Genomic DNA, 19,834 nt, shown 5'->3' with positions numbered 1-19,834 from the left:
GAACACTCAAATTTTCTGTTAAGGAACGGGACTGGGAAGATGGCCATGGCATTCTTAACAGCAGATGAATCATGAATTTTTATATTGCCAGCAATAACTTTCAGCCACGATAATCAATTTAAATGTCATATGGCCAATAATTTGCAAATAAGCCTTCAAAATGGGGACTTTTTATTTTTCATGTTTGGGTCCCATAGACTTTAATAGAGTTTGTGGCTCAGGGTCAAAACTTTTTCCCTGTTTGGGAGTTCTGGTGCAAACTGAACCAGGGGGTGTTTGGCCCATCACTACTCCCTGCACCTAAAGGTGATGGACCCCATAAACACAAATACATTCCATGTTACAATATGCCACTAATAAAGACCACTAGTTTAATGCTTTGCTCATGGGGTATGCTTGAATAGAGGGTTGCAATGTCATTTCACCAGAAGGGACTTCAGGGGGATAATGATCCCTTCACAGATCTATAGAAATTGTATGGCATGGTTAACACATCACAGTAATCAGCCTCTCAATAATCAGCATTCAGTACAGAACTGGTCAAACATGACACATCTCTTGTTGTGCAATAGAACACTTCAGGAGTGCACACCTTATTTAATGCCTGGTACCAAAATAAAACTTCCTATAGCAACTGTGAATGCAAAACCTAGTGCCTCCACACAATCTATAGTACAATCCATATTAAAAGCTTTTTCATTTTATTGCAAGAGCATAGCAGTACAAAACAGTCAAACTCACAATTCATGTAGCAATGTTTCAGACCATGTCTACCTCTTTATCAAGCTAGGAGCAAACACTTTTTTTAAGGAATGAGGCTGTCACTCAAAAAAAAAAAAAAAAAAAAAAAACAGTACAGAGCTATAAGGATTTAAAATATTATGAGCCTTTAATTGGGCCTAAAAAAAGCAGATGAACCAAGTTTAGCTTGTATTAACCATTCCTCCCCTTAGTCTACAAAAAGTGAGGATGGCCCCTGTCTGTGTACCCTAGTAGGGAATCAGATTTAAGAGCACAGGAACCTATGTACAAAAATAAGTTGATTCAGCTATCACAATTTTTGTTAACAAATCACTGTGACTCGCTGGCCTTCTCACAAATATATTAAAAAAATATAAAAAATGTGACCTGGACTGTAGCTGATAACTGCTGCAGAACGTCTTCCTTTATTGCTGCTGCATTATCCTTCTACAGTGTGGGTAGAGTTAAACTGTATATTCATTAACTCAGAAGTGCAGCAGCCATCTTTAACCACTTCAGGACCGCCGTATTGCCATTGTACGTCAGCACAATGGCACAGGCAGGCACAATCACGTACATCTACGTGATTGCCTTCCAGCGGGTGGGGGGTCCGATCGGACCCCCTCCCGCTGTTTACGGCGGTCCGATTCGGTCCAGGAGCGCTCCGTGATGAGGGGATGGCCGTTGGTTTTCGGCCACCCCCTCTGGATCGCTCCTGGCCAATGAGAAGCTTCCTCCCCTGTGTATTGTTTACACAGGAAGGAGGAAGTGATGTCATTCTCCTCGGGGCGGTCTTTTTGACCGGACTACGAGGAGAAGACTAAAAGTAAGTGTGCACCAACACTACACTGACATGTAGGTACACACAGGCACACAAACCCCCCCCGATCCCCCCCCCCCGATCGCCCCCCGATCCCCCCCCGCCCCCCCTCCCCCCCAGTCACAGTGTCACTGATTGCATTGATCATTTCTTTACTGATCAATGCATTCAGTGTCAGTTGTGACAGTAAAAACTGTCAGGACAGTTAGTGTTAGGTCCAGGGTAGCCCCCTATCACCCCCAAATAAAGATTTAACCCCCTGATTGCCCCTAGAGTTAACCCTTTCACCCCCTTTTGCCAGTGTCACTAAGCGATCATTTTTCTGATCGCTGCATGTGTCGCTAGGTAGCTAGTTATTTTTTTAGGTTCACCGCCAGGTTTTTATATCGCTAGGTACCCCGATATACTACCCAATAATGGTTTTAACCCCCTGATTGCCGCTAGTTAACCCTTTCACCCCCTTTTGCCAGTGTCACTAAGCGATCGTTTTTCTGATCGCTGCATTAGTGTCGCTACAGTCGCTAGGTAGCTAGTTATTTTTTTAGGTTCACCGCCAGGTTTTTATAGCGCTAGGTACCCCGATATACTACCCAATAATGGTTTTAACCCCCTGATTGCCGCTAGTTAACCCTTTCACCCCCTTTTGCCAGTGTCACTAAGCGATCATTTTTCTGATCGCTGCATGTGTCGCTAGGTAGCTAGTTATTTTTTTAGGTTCACCGCCAGGTTTTTATATCGCTAGGTACCCCGATATACTACCCAATAATGGTTTTAACCCCCTGATTGCCGCTAGTTAACCCTTTCACCCCCTTTTGCCAGTGTCACTAAGCGATCGTTTTTCTGATCGCTGCATTAGTGTCGCTACAGTCGCTAGGTAGCTAGTTATTTTTTTAGGTTCACCGCCAGGTTTTTATAGCGCTAGGTACCCCGATATACTACCCAATAATGGTTTTAACCCCCTGATTTCCGCTAGTTAACCCTTTCACCCCCTTTTGCCAGTGTCACTAAGCGATAATTTTTCTGAGCGCTGCATCAGTGTCGCTAGTGTCGCTAGGTAGCTAGTTATTTTTTTAGGTTCACCGCCAGGTTTTTATAGCGCTAGGTACCCCGATATACTACCCAATAATGGTTTTAACCCCCTGATTGCTGCTAGTTAACCCTTTCACCCCCTTTCACCAGCGATCACAGTATAAGTGTCACTGGTGACGCTGGTTAGCCAGTTAGTTATTTAGGTTCCCCGTCAGGTTTTTATATAGCGCCAGGGACTCCCATATACTACCTAATAAAAATTTGAACCCCCTGATTGCCCCTAGTTAACCCTTTCACCACTGATCACCGTATAAGTGTTACGGGTGACTCTGGTTAGTTTGTTTTTTATAGCATTTTATATTCAAATCCGGAAGGCAGTGCTTGGTTTTCGGGGTCCCGTACGTGGCTAGGCTCCCAAAAAGTCCCCCACATGTGGTATCCCCGTACTCGGGAGAAGCAGCAGAATTTATTTTGGGGTGTAATTTGACTTCTGCCCATAGCATGTGTGAGCAATATATCATTTAGTGACAACTTTGTGCAAAAAAAAAAAAAGTTTGTAATATTCCCGCAACTTTTGGCAAAATATAAAATATTCCATGGACTCAACATGCCTCTCAGTAAATAGCTTGGGGTGTCTACTTTCCAAAATGGGGTCATTTGGGGGGGTTTTGTGCTATTTTGGCATTTTATGGCCTTCGAAACTGTGATAGGTAGTGAGGAGTTAAATCAAAAATTTGCACCCTTAGAAATCCTGAAGGTGGTGATTGGTTTTCGGGGTGCCGTGCGCGACTAGACTCCCAAAAAGTCCCACACATGTGGTATCCCCGTACTCGGGAGAAGCAGCAGAATGTATTTTGGGGTGTCATTTCACATATGCCCATAGCATGTGTGAGCAATATATCATTTAGTGACAACTTGGTGCAAAAAAAAAAAAGTTTGTAATATTCCCGCAACTTGTGGCAAAATATAAAATATTCCATGGACTCAACATGCCTCTCAGTAAATAGCTTGGGGTGTCTACTTTCCAAAATGGGGTCATTTTGGGGGGTTTTGTGCTATTTTGGCATTTTATGGCCTTCGAAACTGTGATAGGTAGTGAGGAGTTAAATCAAAAATTTGCACCCTTAGAAATCCTGAAGGTGGTGATTGGTTTTCGGGGTGCCGTGCGCGACTAGACTCCCAAAAAGTCCCACACATGTGGTATCCCCATACTCGGGAGAAGTAGCGGAATATATTTTGGGGTGCAATTCCACATATAACCATGGCATGTGTGAGCAATATATCATTTAGTGACAACTTTTTTTTGTCATTATTCAATCCCTTAGGACAAAAAAAATAAATATTCAATGGGCTCAACATACCCATCAGCAATTTCCTTGGGGTGTCTACTTTCCAAAATGGGGTCATTTGGGGGGGATTTGTACTGCCCTGCCATTTTAGCACCTCAAGAAATGAGATCGGCAGTCATAAATTAAAAGCTGTGTAAATTCCAGAAAATGTACTCTAGTTTGTAGACGCTATAACTTTTGCGCAAACCAAAAAATATACGCTTATTGACATTTTTTTTACTAAAGACATGTGGCTGAATAAATTTTGCCCTCAATGTATGACTAAAATTTAGTTTATTCGATTTTTCTTATAACAAAAAGAAGAAAATATCTTTTTTTTTCAAAATTTTCGCTCTTTTTCCATTTATATCGCAAAAAAAAAAAATCGCAGAGGCAATCAAATACCATCAAAAGAAAGCTCTATTTGTGGGAAGAAAAGGACGCAAATTTCGTTTGGGTGCAATATTGCATGACCGCGCAATTACCAGTTAAAGCAGCGCAGTGCGAAATTGCAAAAAGACCTCTGGTCCTTAAGGTGTTTATTGGTCCGGAGCTGAAGTGGTTAAGGAGACCACCTTGTAATGCCTGTCCACGGAGTGTCTCCAGTGCAGAAGCAGCCATATTGGCTGGGTCTGATTCGATCCTGGAAGTGTTCAGCTGATGCAACAGAACAAGGAGAATTAGGTCTGTAGGCTGGGGAGAAAAGGATATGACTGTCTTAATGCAAGCAATGATGTAAGGAAAAAAGACTGGTCTACTGTCCGAACAAAACTCTGTCATAGTTAACCACAATTTGGAGAGATTGCTCATTGCGTAGTATGAGGTGTGGTTTGGATGCCTGATATGATTAGGCCATACTAGAGAGCATTTTTCCCACTTGTAAGGAAGGAAAAAAGGGACCGTTTCAGAAGGATTGAAAGAGATCACAGCAACTTCTATCACTGCCTGACTTAAACTGGGCATTTACTGAATCAGATGTTTCTGGAGACCAAAAATATGGTTTCCTGGGTCTGGTAAGAAAATAACATTGCACAAGTTAATCTGTTGTCTTCTGGGAACTGTTGTGCTTTCTTCAAGGGTCTTAAATTGGCTCACCAACCCTTTCCTTTTTTTTCATCATTCACTGCCCAGTTAGATTAAACTGGGACTGGTATAGCAAGTTAGGACTGTGTTTTATATTGTTGTTAGGTAAATGCAGTTTAGTTCAGTTATGGTAATTACTATTAACCATATCTCAGAGTAACATTATTGCGTTATTGATTGATTGTGTATCGTTTCTTTTGCTAATGCACAACAAAAAGATAATCTCTATCCACTGAGGCAGCCCATACATGCTATGATTTGGAAGAAAGTAAAATCTTTCTATTCCCCCATCAATACTGACTGCCTCTCACAGTGCTATTGTGTTCTGTCACGGGGGGGGGGGGGGGCAGAGAGCCTTCCCAGCCTGCATAACACAATGATTACTGCTAGCGACTATAGCTAACTACATGTAAAGAATCCGATAGACTGGTTGTACCACTGGATCGATTTAGATACAATCAGCCTGCCCATACATGGATCGAAATTGGTCTGGTCCATTCATGTATGCTTGCTTGGCCTAATCCTCTTGCTAAGCATGTCTTCTCTTAGGCTTTGCTTGACCTAATAAATTATTTGAAATAACTCCAGATGTGACTGACGATAAGTGCTGGGTGAGTGAGGTGTATCTTCAGATGAGCAGAGAAATCTCAAAACAATTTAGTGGCTTCTTTGGGGGTAGTGCTACATAAATTAGTACAAAGCAGCCTCCCCACTCCTTATAGAATGCAGTTGTAATCTAAAAACAAAATACCTTTACTGAAAACACTTATGGTAACCTGGATAATATTTCTATCATAGAATGTTGACTATGTGTTTTATTCTTTAGGACAGTGTTCTCTATTAAATTTTTTAGATAATTTTGGATCACATTGAATAGCCAGACATAAGTTACTTTTTGAGGTCCCACCTGTATCCACATCTGTTAATGTAGTCATTTTCTGTGGTTTAGACAATGCAAATGCACATAGTAGGAGGTATACTACAAAAAAGTGTGTCTATTCCCTGAAGGGTATGAATACTGAATTGCCTAAACTTTTCCCAGTGGTATGAATGTATAATACAAAATGCTGAGTTCAGTAGTCTTAAGAATGTAATGTATAGCCCAGTTAAAATTTTTTTTTAAAAGTAACAAGTGAGGCCGCGTACACATGGGCGGACTGTCTGTCCAACTTAGTCCGCTGAAACGTGTTTCAGCGGACAATCCGCTCGTGTGTGGGCTTCAGCTGACTTTTTCAGCGGACAGTCTGGCGGACTCAGGCCGCGTACACACGCGGGGACTGTTCGCTGAAACTGTCCACTGAAACCAAGTTTCAGCGGACAGTCCGCTCGTGTGTGGGCTTTCAGCGGACAGTTTCAGCGAACAGTCCGCTGAACAAGGTTTTTCGGAAATTCCGAAAAACTGTCCGCTGAAACCTTGTTTCAGCGGACAGTCCCCGCGTGTGTAGGCTTGTTCGTCAAACAAAGTTGCGCGCATGCTCAGAAAAGATTTTCACGCCGAAAGTTATAATGCAGTGTATAGGACGTCGTATTTTTCGTCCCGTCGTACGTGCCGTTCACGTCATCACGCACGGTTTCAGCAAACTGTTCGTCCGTCGTGTGTGGCCATGTCCGTCCATGCTAATTTTGAGCGGACTGTTTGCCGAAACTGTTTGACGGACAAAGTTGGGCGAACAGTCCCCGCGTGTGTACGCGGCCTAAGTCTTTCGGAATTTCCGTAATACAGTCCGTCCAAACTTGGTTTCAGCGGACAGTCCGCTCCTGAGTAGGCAAGTTGGACGGACTAAGTATGGCGCATGCTCAGAAAGGATTTACACGGCCGAAGGTTGCATTGCAGTGTATTGGACGTCGAATTTCTAGTCCCGTCATACGTGCCGTACACGTCATCGCGCAAGCTTTCAGCGGACTGTCTGTTCGTCGTGTGTGGTCAAGTCCGTTCATTCAAAAGTAGGACGGACTGTCTGTCGGATTGTCTGACGAACTTAGTTGGCCAGACAATCCGCCCGTGTGTACGCGGCCTAATGCCGCGTACACACGGGCAGACTGTATGGCGTACTTAGTCCATCTAAACACATTTCAGCGGACAGTCCGCTCGTGTGTGGGCTTCAGCTGACTTTTTCAGCGTGCAGTCTGGCGTACTAAGTATTTCGGATTTTTCGAAATTCTGTCCGTCGTACTTTGGTTTCAGCGGACAATCCGCTCGTCAGTAGGCTAGTTCGACGGACTAAGAATGGCGCATGCCCAGAAAGGATTTACACGGCGGAAGGGTTCTTTGCTGTGTATTGGACTTCCTATTTCTAGTCCCGTCGTACGTGCTGTACACGTCATCGCGCAAGCTTTCGACGGACTGTTTGTGCATCCGTGTGTGGTCAAGTCCGTTCAGTCGAAAGTATGACGGACTGTCCGTCGGATTGTATGACGGACTAAGTACACCATACAGTCCGCTCGTGTGTACGCGGCATTACAAGCTGTTGGATTGTTTGATTCTCTCTTTCTGCCTTACAGAGAGAACAACACATCTTAGCAGTTTTAATTGGGTTTAATAAAAGAGGAATATGCCCTGTAAGGCCCCTTTCACACGGGATGGATCAGTAATGATCCGCCCCGTGATGATACGCTTGCTCAGCGGGGATCGCTCCATTGTCCCCGCTGTGCCGGCGGATAACACTGTGCAGGGACCGCCCTGTCAGCTCTCTACTCTCCTCTATGGGGGATCGGATGAACAAGGACCGTCTGTCCATGTTCATCCAATCCGCTCTGCGGACGGATAGAAAAATAGGATTTTCCTCCATCTGCAGAATCGGACAATAGCGGAGGCGGACGATATCGGGTGTCTGAGGATGTTTATCCGCAGACACCCGCTATCCCATAGGAATGCATGTATGTCCGTATTTCATCCGCAAACGGATGGATGAAATACGGACATAATGTCTGCATGTGTGAAAGGGGCCTAAGGAATGTTTAGTTAAATAAAACAATACAGTTATAATACAAACAGAATTCACAATATCAAATATTAGCACAGGTGAATTACAAATAAACACAAAATACTGGACAGCACAGTGGCTAAGTTTCTAATGCTTCTACCTAGCAGCTCTATGGTTGTCCGTTCCCAGCCATGGCCCTACCTGCATAGAGTTTGCATGTTCTCCCTGTGCCTGCATGGGTTTCCTCTGGGTACTCTGTTTTCCTTCCACACTCCAAGACATGCTGGTAGGTTAATTGGCTCCTGTCTAAATTGGTCCTAGTATAGGTATCTATGAATATGAGTTTGGGACCATGTATTGTAAGCTCCTTGAGGCCAGGGACTGATTTAAATGTATAATCAATATGTAAAACTCTGCATAAATTGATGGTGCTATATAAGTATCTGTAATCGATAAATATGGGAGGCTGGCTTATTGCCTAGAAAATTTTGCCTATCTATAAACTTGAAGCCGTGCCTAAGCTACTGGCCAACCACACTCTTGCTGGTGTCTGTGCCTTTCCAGTGGCATGCATACTACCCACTGAAAATGTTGATAATCCCACAGGAAAAGGTTAACATGTTCAAGAGCCACGGGACACTCTAAATATAGGGTGATCAAAAGGTTTTTCACCACTGATGCAAATCTCGTTGCAACTTCTGGAACAATCAAATGCTGGAACACTGGGGGGTCTCTGAAACACTTGAATCCTTCACTGAAGGTCAGTCAGTCAGGCCCTCCTGTATGCACTTCTCTTCAGCATCACTCTCCTTGTGCTCTATCATTGAGCAGGCTGGACAGAATCTTCTGTGTGGCCAAAGGGGAAACGATCTGCTGTGTTGCCTAAAAAGCCACCTTGTAGGTCTTACATATGACGTAGAAACATACTATTAAACTCCACTGAAACTCTTGGCCTTTATGCAAATAGCCCTATGCTTTTTTTTACCCCCCCTCAGGACCCTATATATATTGACAAACGTCTACAATTTACTGTTTAGAGTTCCTTTCTCCTCATTTTTCTATGATTAAGACCCGATGGGCAGGGCTAAATGCATCAGCGATGGAGTTTAGGAAGAGCTCAGAGCTGAGGCCATTCACATTTATTTTCACCTGTTGAGCTAATGGTGCACAGCGGCTCTTATCCCCTTATATTTTTACAAAGACATACTTCATTTTCATATGACACTGTACAATTGGATTGGATCATTTATTTTTAATTTATTTTAAAAAAGGTGAAGATTTCTCCATACTTTGTTTCTCTTTTCTTTCATTGAACATCATGTTTTGAAAGAACCTTCTGTGGAGCTGTACATTCAACAGCATTGGCTAAACATCATGGATCTACTGTGATAAAATGTGCCAGTGCACCATGCATTTGCACAGCTGCTTGTAGTCCAACTCTAGAATGTATAGGAAAGGGTGGCTAAACTAAATATGTATTGTCACTCTAGGTAAGAAAGTGTCTGTATACCTTATTGGCATGATTTAAAAAATAACCTGAAATGTGGAGGCTGTGTTTAAAAGAAGTCAAGCAGAGGAAAAAGGATAGCAAATCCTTGGGTGCAGCTTTCAAAATCACTACATAAAATGGATTAAACTTTGTGTCATTACTGGATTTCGGTCAACAACATGTTTGGTTTTATAGTCTGGGTTTAAATACAATTTTACTACTTAGGCTCCATGCACACTGGGCTTGAAAAAACTCCAGTTCCCCCGGCAGAAAAAAACACTCATATAGAGCGTTATTTGTATATAGTTTACACAAGTTTAGGAGAGTTTTCTGTTTTTTCTGCCAAAAAGCACCAATCAGAGACACAAACAAGAAGGTTTTTTTTTTTTCCTGCCTCTAAACGATAAGCTTAAAATATGCCTGTAATCATCCTAATGTGCATGGACACATAGGATAACATTGAGCTGCTTCTACTGGCAAAACACAAAACTCCTGTAGAAGCAGCGATTTTTAAGCCAGTGTGCACGGATCCTGACTGTGTTAAGGAACTAGACATTAAGGGTTTATTTCCATTGTTTCATTTTATCATTGATTCCTGAGTCTAATTTTAACCAGTTGACCTCTGGAGGATTCATCCTCCTTCAAGACCAGGCCTTTTTTTGTGATACGACACTGCATTACTTTAACTGAAAATTGTGTGGTCATGGTCCACTGTACCCAAATAAAATGTATATTTTTTCCCACAAATAGAGCTTTCTTTTGTTTGTATTTGATAACCACTGTGTTTTTTTATCTCTTAACCACTTCCCACCCGGAATATAGCAGAATGACAGCCGGGCAGTGGTTGCATTATCCTGACTGGTCGTCATATGACGTCTTTTAGGATAACGCCTAGCACGCGCCCATGGGGGAGCGCAGTGCGGTGAGTGGGGACAGTGTGTGTCCCTTGGACACAGAGCTTCCCTAATCCATTGGCTGTCTATCACGTGATCGGCTGTGTCCAAATGTGTCCAAATGTGTGCTCTTTTTTCACTTATATCACAAAAAATTGAAAAAAAACAGTGGCGATTAAATACCATCAAAAGAAAGCTCTATTTGTGAGAAAAAAATGAAAACAATTTTGTTTGAATACAGTGTAGCATGACTGAGTAATTGTCATTCAAACTGTGAGAGTGCTGAAAGCTGAAAATTGGTCTGGGCAGCTATAAACAAAAAAAGACAGACAAGTTTGGAAAAAAAAAATATTATATATATTTTTTACTTTCTGCTATACAACATATCCAATAAAAAAATATAAAAAATCAAATGTCTTCATAAATTTAGACCAATATGTACAATATTTCACAAAATTGTGTACACCACTCATATTTTTGTAAATATTTTAATATATATTTTTACATGTGACAACACTGAAGAGATTATACTTTGCTACAATGCAAAGTAATGAGTGTACAGCTTCTATAACAGTGTAAATTTGCTGTCTCAACACACAGCCATTAATGTCTAAAATGCTGACAGTGAAAATGTCCAAATTGGACCCAAAGTCTCAATATTTTGTGTGGCCACCATTATTTTGCAGCATTGCCTTAACCCTCTTGGGCATGGAGTTCACCAGAGCTTCACAGGTTGCCACTGGAGTTCTCTTCCACTCCTCCATGACGACATCACGGAGCTGGTGAATGTTAGAGATCTTGCGCTCCTCCACCTTCTGTTTGAGGATGCCCCACTGATGCTTAACATGGTTTAGGGCTGGAGACATTCTTGGCCAGGCCATCACCTTTACCCTTGGCTTCTTTGGCAAGGCAGTGGTTGTTTTGGAGGCATGTTTGGGGTCATTATCATCTTGGAATACTGCCCTGTGGGCCAGTCTCTGAAGGGAGGGGATCATGCTCTGCTTTTGTATGTCACAGTACATATTGGCATTCATAGTTCCCTCAATGAACTGTAGCTCCCCAGTGCCTGCAGCACTCACGCAGCCCCAGAGCATGACACACCCACCACTTGTCTTTGTACTCCTCACCTGTTTGCCATTACACACGCTTGACACCATGTGAACCAAATAAGTTTATCTTGGTCTCATCAGACCACAGGACATGGTTCCAGTAATCCATGTCCTTAGTCTGCTTGTCTTCAGCAACTGTGACTTTCTTGTGCATCATCTTTAGAAGGGGACTGACAGCACTGACAGGCTGACTCTCCCACCCCTCTGCAGCAATGCTGGCAGCACTCATATGTCTATTTTCCAAAGATAACCTCTGGATATGATGCTGAGCATGTGCACTCAACCTCTTTGGTCGACCATGGTGAGGCATGTTCTGAGTGGAACCTGTCCTATTAAACTGCTGTATGGTCTTGGCCACCATGCTGCAGCTCAGTTTCAGGGTTTTGGCAATTGTCTTATAGCTTGGCCATCTTTATGTAGAGCTGGGGAGGGAAAATGGCTCATTGGACTCAATTTGGACATTTTCACTTTTGTCATATGAAAAGATATAATAAATGTTTACAAAAAATGTGAGGGGAGTACTCACTGTTGTGAGATACTGTATACTGGCACATGTTTTTGGCAAAACAAATCTCAATATGCATATATTGATTGGTTTATGCAAACGTTATAGTGTTTACAAACCATGGTATATCTTTATGATTTTTTTTGCAGGACTGCGATATTGCAACAAACAATCAGGCACTAACTGTCACTTTGACACTGATGAAACCAGTGACACAAATACAATGATCAGTGCTAAAAATATGCACTGTTACTGTACTAAGGACACTGGCTGGAAAAGGGTTAAATATATAGGTCGATCAAAGGGTTAACTGTGTGTCTAGCCAGTGTTTTTGTGTACTGTGTTAGGTGCTTTTACTAAGGGAAGTTATGTTTTTTTGTCCCCTTTTGTTCTTTTGCAGAAACAGTAAATCCATCCCTTCCCCCCTCTGTCAGGATGGAGATCTGCCTTGTTTACATAAGCAGATCTCAGTTCTGTGTGTTTTATGGACAATTGGTGGGTGCCAACGCACATTCAATGTCCGGCACTCGCAGATCGGCTTCTGTTGTGATTAATCCGAGCAGAAGCTGTGCATGCCCCCTGAAGGCGAAAATGCAGAATCATATATATATATATATATATATATATATATATATATATATATATATATATATATATATATATATATATATATGATGTTGCACAGGAGAGCTGCCCTGTACCAGTAAATCTGCTAAAATTAATGCAAGGGCCAGTTTCCTCAGTTTTAGACTTGAAACTATATTGTAATAATACAATTCTGGACTTTGAAAACAATTACAGTAGAAGTCAAATGCAAATTTGGACATGTGTAGCAAAGGCACCAATGCTCTTAGTATATACTGTATACTTTAAACAAAATCAATCAGCGCTGAACACAATAGAATAAATATAAAATGAAATAGTGAAGAAAAATTAATGCAGCTAGAATGCTATAGGTCAAAATACCAAATCCCACATTACAAAGTAAAAAGTAACAGTACAGCGCAAATAAACATAAAAAAATCAATTAAATCAATCCATCAATATAGTGCATATACAAAAGTCTATAAGTGAAAAAGAAAATAAGTGAATTTTCAAGAAGAGTCCGCTTGATTGAAGACACACTGCACAAGCGGACTCTTCTTGAAAATTCACTTATTTTCTTTTTCACTTTTAGACTTTTGTATATGCACTATATTGATGGATATACTGTATACTAACACATGTTGTGTGTGTTTATTTGGATATACAATTACCTAGTTTTTTGTAAGGCAAATTTTTCAGTTTTTCACACATTATGGATTATGGACATTTACTAACCCCCCAGTCACATATTTTCTGAATGATGTTGATTTTAAAACAAAAGAAAAAAGTAACTGTTTAACCACTTGCTTACTGGGCACTTAAACCCTCCTCATGCCCAGACCAATTTTCAGCTTTCAGCGCTGATGCACTTTGAATGACAATTGCGCGGGCATACAACACTGTACCCAAATGACATTTTTATCATTTTTTTCCCACAAATAGAGCTTTATTTTGGTGGTATTTAATTACAGCTGGGAGTTTTATTTTTTGCTAAACAAACAAAAAAAGATGCAAAAAAAAAATGACATTTAATAGTTTGTTATAAAATTTTGCAAACAGGTCATTTTTCTCCTTCATTGAAGTGCGCTGATGAGGCGGCACTGATAGGCTGCACTGGTGGGCACTGATAGGCTGCACTGGTGGGCACTGATAGGCTGCATTGGTGGGCACTGATAGGCTGCATTGGTGGGCACTGATAGGCATAGTTAAGGCGGCACTAATAGGCACAGATAAGGCAGCACCAATGGGCACAGATAAGGCGGGACACTGATGGGCAAAGATGGGCACAGATAAGATGGCACGGATGGGTGGCACAGATGGGTGGCACGGATGGGTGGCACTAAGGGGCACTGATAGGTACCACTGATAGATGGGACTGATGGGCATTGATAGGTGGCACTGATAGGTGGCACTGATGGGCGGCACTGGTGGGCACTGATGGGCACTGGTAGATGACACTGGTGGGCACAGATATGCGGCACTGGGGTGCAGCACCTTTGTTGAGGCAGATTGTGGGCACTGCTGGGTGGCACTGTGGGCACTGCTGGGTGGCACTGCTGGGTGGCACTGTGGGCACTGCTGGGTGGCACTGTGGGCACTTCTGGGTGGCACTATGGGCACTGCTGGCTGGCACTGACAGGGGGGACACATGTTTTATTGATGTGGCACTGGCAGGGGGCAGGTGGGCACTGGCAGGGCTGGCCGTGATCGGGACTGATGTCCCGATCACGGCCGCCGGTGATCTGCTCTTTTTTTTCTCCTCGCGTTGTATCACATGATCAGCTGTCATTGGCTGACAGCTGATCACGTGATAAGGGGTCTGGATCGACCCCTTGCTCGGATCAGTGATCAGGCGAGTCTCATAGACTCGCCGATCACAGAGTGCGCCGCGTGCGCCCCTCAGGGGGCGCGCAAGCCGCTCGTGCACGGGACGACGCCAATAGACGTAGTCCCGGCAAAGGAGATCCGCGCTGTAACCGCCATTTGGCTATAGCGCGGGTCTCAAGTGGTTAAGAAATATTTTCTACCAAAAATACAATGAAAATGTTTAGTATAAACAAAAAAAACTACAGAATATATGAAACCATGTCAAGTTAATGCATACACCTGGGCTTTAAGCCCAAATCCAGGCTAATCTGATCAACCCTCCTGGTGTTCCCCATTCCCGCATAGCATGTTATGCTCATTTTTATTTTTTTATGCTTCCTTTTTTCAGGCCAGTGACATGACATGCTGGTTCCTCTTCCTCTTCAGTCTTTTCCAGGAGGTGGAGGGTGGTCCTCCAAATGCATAGGGGCAGTGCTAATTTGATAATATCAGCACCACTCTCTAAATCAATATGATGTGAATGTAGGGTGCCTTGGTGACACCCATGGTGCTTTGGAGTGTCACTGTGTGTCAAACTCTGGGCTGTTTTTTGTTTTTCCTTTTTCTTGATTCTTAACATGCTCCCCCAGCTGGGTTTAAAGAGAAAAAATAGAAAACATAACCTGGCAGGGTCCATATCAAGAAACCCCCCCAAAAAATTATATATATATATATATATATATATATATATATATATATATATATATATATATATATATATATATATATATAGATATATATATATAGATATATATATATAGATATATATATTGGGGTATATTTAAGTTTTTCTTCTTAATAATATTATGTTTTTCACATTTTACTTTTTTTACTAAACTTTATTGCTACCAAGAGGGTGCTGACATACTTGATTAACAACAGACTGTCTTTGTCTGTCTGGAAACAGAAACAGAAGAGGCATCATCGATTCAAGAGTACAACTGGATTATAGTTGTGCCACAAATTACCTAAGCTCAGAAGTGCTTAAAGGGGTTGTAAAGGTTCATTGTTTTATTTTCTAAATAGATTCCTTTAAGCTAGTGCATTGTTGGTTCACTTACCTTTTCCTTCGATTTCCCTTCTAAATGTTATTTTTCTTAGTTTTCTTTGTCTGAATTTCTCACTTCCTGTTCCTCCTCAGTAAGCTGTTCAGTAAGCTGTTCTGGCTGACTAAACACCGCTTGGATGATGGTGTGAAGTTTACTGAGGAGAAACAGGAAATTAGATATTCAGACAAAGAAAAAAAACATTTAGAAAGGAAATCGAAGGAAAAGGTAAGTGAACCAACAATGCACTAGCTCAAAGGAACCTATTTAGAAAATAAAAAAACAAAGCATTACAACCTTAACCTAGATGTTATGGTTTTCAATTCTGAGATGTTCAGCTGAAGTCCTGGTCTCCAAGGGGATCCGTGTATTCACTGGGACCAGAAAAAGTAGCTGTGGCAAGGGAGCCAGAGAACTTTGGCAACATGTAGAAATGATTAAGTGTCTTTCAAGCCCTCAAATAAGTTCTATATCAACAATGGAAATCAACTGTAAAATATTAAAGATGTGAGTTTTTTTTAAGACTTTAACTGCTGAGTCATGTTGGTGACAGCAAAAGGAATATTATGTGGGAAGTAGCTGTGCTTTACAAGTTCAATGGCTTCAGCACATTACCCATATCCTGTTTAATCTCTAATATTTTGACCATACACACTTTAGTTTACCATGTTGATGGTATATCACATTTTTTAGAATACTTTAAATGAAACCTGTACATTATAGTGCAGAAATACATATAAACCAAAGGTTGACAAAAATTGTTCTTAAATAAATGTGAAAAGTACACTAGAAAAAGAGGAGCCAGGTTTTTAATTTCTGCAGCTGTCAATAAACTTTGAAACCTGTGCTTTTATCACTTTGGAATATGTAGGGCAGATGGTACATTTAACATGGCATGGTTTTTCTCAAGCAAAAATATTGAATGTCTCTGTCCTGTTATTCCTAAAAATAAACAGACAGGTTTCACCATTTGGTTTTATGGGTTGCATTTTCTGTCATTTTGGCGGGTTGAAAGCTTGCCATAAACCTAAACCACAATACTCTGGACTGTAATCAATAGATAAAATATTAGAAATGATGTTCTAGCAGAAAAAAAAGCAAATAAAATACACCATTTAACATTGTAAAATAGCCATTAAATTGTATTTGTTAGACTTATTCAAAATTACTGAGATAAAAAGGAGACATTATTTTTAAATCAGTGAGTTGACCAATACATATTTTAATTAATTTCTGTTATTTCTAGATTGAGTTCTGTTATCCTGGAAGTGGCTGATGAATCTTCATCTGGTGGAAGAACTGCATTTGATGTAGAGTTATGCCAGTGTCCTCCAGGATACAGCGGTACATCTTGTGAAGTGAGTCTATTTCATAACTTGGAAGGTCCTGAAGGTCCTATTTATGTCTGGACATGTAATTCTATATTGTCACTTTTCAAATATTATGTTTATGTATTAAATAAGGCAAACATGGTAAATGGTAAACAGTATCCCATGGAAATGTTATAAAATTCTGCAATAAACCACTTGCCGCCAAATCACGTACCTAGTACGTCATTTGACTTCACGTGGTTATACACAGTGCTGGGACAAGGTCATCCAGTGCCCAGGGCAAAGATGCCAATCTGTGCCCCCCCTTCCCTTAGGGTTAGGGTCGGGGCACCCCAATCCCTGCAATAAAACATTGTGCCCAAGGCAGCGTACCCTCCTGCCCACCCTTTGTCCTGGGCCTGGTTGTAATGGGGTGATGCCTGCTGCTGCAGGCATTACCCCAGTACCATTTTTTAGATCCGATGGTCGGCTCTTCTGTAATAGCAATCAGAGCAGCTAACCAGCCACTCAGTTATTAGAAGCAGCAGGAGGGGATGTCTCCCCTCCTGTCACTTTTTGCGGCTCGCTCAGGCTCTCCTGTCCCACCATGAGACCCGAGGTACTGGTTGGCACATCCACCAGCTAGTTGGAGACCCAAATAATGCTGGAAATGGCTTTGATCAGGTCTGTGGTAACTCAGAAGTGATTATATGACATCACTTCCAGTTTTACAGGCATTGTAACTACACCCTTTTTTGAAAATCAAAAGTATTAAAAAACACAGATTTTGGCGTTTTGAATGCTTTCAAGTGTTAAGGAAGGATTTTAGGTCTTATAGATATTTACATTCCTTGTAACAGCAATAACAGTGATCAAAAAAAATATTTAAATCAGCAATGTAAAAATAAAAAAATAAAAACAACTTAATAATGAAAATAATAAAATAAAGTGCCCTAGTCCCCCCATGCTAGCATGCAAAGGCGAACGCGTGCATTGGTTCTGCATGCACACAAACCATGATCATCCCACATGATCATTCCACAGATGTGAGGTATCATCATGAATGTCAGAACATGGGCAGTAGACCTCCTCTGTACATCTAAAGTGGTAACCTGTAAAGGCTTTCTATTTTGAACAATAGTTTTTTTTTATAGTTTAACCACTAGTCGCACGCCCACTGTCATATGATGGCGGGACGAGGCATCTCTCATTCTGGGCCGCCATCATATGACATGATCTCCTTCCCGGGCCACTAGGGGGTGCGCACCGTGTTACTGGGGACTCTATGTGCGTGCCTGGCAGCCGCAATGTCCGCCGGGCACCCGCGATTGCCCAGTAACTGAGCAAACACACACAGATCCATGTCCTGTCAGGAGAGGAGACCAATGGTGTGTCCCTTGTACATAGGGACACCAATCGGTCACCTCCCACAGTCAGTCCCCTCCCGCCACAGTTAGAGTCACTCCCAGGACACACATTTAAACCCTCGACCACCTCCTAGTGTTAACCCCTTCCCTGCCAGTCACATTTACACAGTAATCAATGCTTCTTCATAGCACGGATCGCTGTATAAATGTGAATGGTCCCAAAAACATGTCAAAAGTGTCCGATATGTCTGTGGTCACAGTCATGATAAAAATCGCATATCGCCGCCATTACTAGTAAAAAAAAAAAAAAATGCTATAAATCTATCCCCCATTTTCTGGACGCTATAACTTTTGCACAATCCAATCAATATATGCTTATTGCAATTTTTTTTTACCAAAAATATGCAGAAGAATACATATAGGCCTAAACTGAGGAAAACATTAGTTTAACAAAATGGATATTTATTATAGCAAAAAGTAAAAAATACTGTGTTTTTTCAAACTCGTCCCTCTTCTTTTGTTTATAGCACAAGAAATAAAAACTGCAGAGGTGATCAAATACCACCAAAAGAAAGCTCTATTTGTGGGAAAAAAATGATAAAAATTTAACCGCGTTGCATAACCGCACAATTGTCATTCAAAGTGCGACAGCGCTGAAAGTTGAAAAATGGCTTGGGCAGGAAGGGGGTGTTCGTGCTTGGTAGGAAAGTGGTTAAGAAGAAGAGAATATAGTTTACATTCCAATTTTTCACAATAACAAACAATCATTACAGCTCAGAAATGCAGGTAGAGTTTTCAAGATTTAAGTAGGTTTGACAATCATACGGACAAAACATTTATTTCGGCACAAAGAACGAGTCTAGGCTCCAGGCTTTTTAGTACAGATTTTACCATCAGAGTTACTGGGTTCATATGAAAACTGCTGCTTGGGACCACTGAGTCCAGGGAAGACACTCCTTTTGTGTTCTCATAATAATTCCCTTACTAGAGGCAAATATTAGCTCATAGATGTAATGTAGATGGACTAGATCAAGAGTACTTTGTACAGTAGGCGACTGGTTGGCTTTCTAGGGTCTGGTTAAACTCAGGGAAATAGGAAAAAAACTGCGCTAAGGTGCAAAAGAGTGTGAGTTATATATACTCTCATATGGTACTTATAAAAATAAACGTTTAGCTGCAGCTTCACTGTGTCACATAATACAGAACCAAAATTGAAAAATACTAAGCTGCGCTTAACTTATACAGACGAATGATTGTGCAAAAAATAGTTAAAGTATAACAACCATATATAAATAGTGTTACTTACAACGTGCATAATATAGAACACACATGAAAAAAACAAAATATAAAACTTAAATCTTACAATATAAATTCCCAATATATAAACCTCTTATCAGCATAAAAGAGGATAGAACAGAAACACCCAGTGTTTAGACAGTAAGTCCATGTACATAAAAACTAATTATAAGATAACTGAAAATCAAGTCCTCCAAAGTTAGACCACAATATTCATAGAAATCCGCCACTCGGTTCAATGGAAAAAAAGGATGTTCAATCCACCACCAACATGCGATAAAATTTGCCGCTTACCAGAACGACATGACCCCCCACTACAGAGGGTCACACGAGACTTGTAAGGATAGATGTAACTTCCAGCCAAAAAGAGGGATCCTCGGTGTTCTCCTGGTTCCACCACTCCAGTGGGGGCTAGGAAGGGGACCTGTTCCTGGGCGTCTTCC

General features: G+C 41.4%; 1 protein-coding gene across 6 annotated transcripts in view; it reads left to right on the top strand.

Moving 5' to 3' along the window:
• LAMA2 (laminin subunit alpha 2) overlaps positions 1 to 19,834 on the top strand; it is a 1,237,914-nt gene that overhangs the window by 652,563 nt on the left and 565,517 nt on the right. For all 6 annotated transcript variants that reach the window (XM_077486899.1, XM_077486900.1, XM_077486895.1 and 3 more), the window contains exon 15: positions 16,665 to 16,776. In XM_077486899.1, the coding sequence (XP_077343025.1) occupies positions 16,665 to 16,776 (112 nt within the window). The remainder of the gene's footprint in view (positions 1 to 16,664; positions 16,777 to 19,834) is intronic.

This window comes from Lithobates pipiens, unplaced genomic scaffold (genome assembly GCF_037356315.1).
Source record: "Lithobates pipiens isolate NorthernLeopardFrog02 unplaced genomic scaffold, aLitPip1_a1.2 Scaffold_18, whole genome shotgun sequence".
Lineage (NCBI taxonomy): Eukaryota > Metazoa > Chordata > Amphibia > Anura > Ranidae > Lithobates > Lithobates pipiens.
Note: the sequence above shows the minus strand (reverse complement) of the source record. Positions and strands in the feature narration are given on the sequence as shown.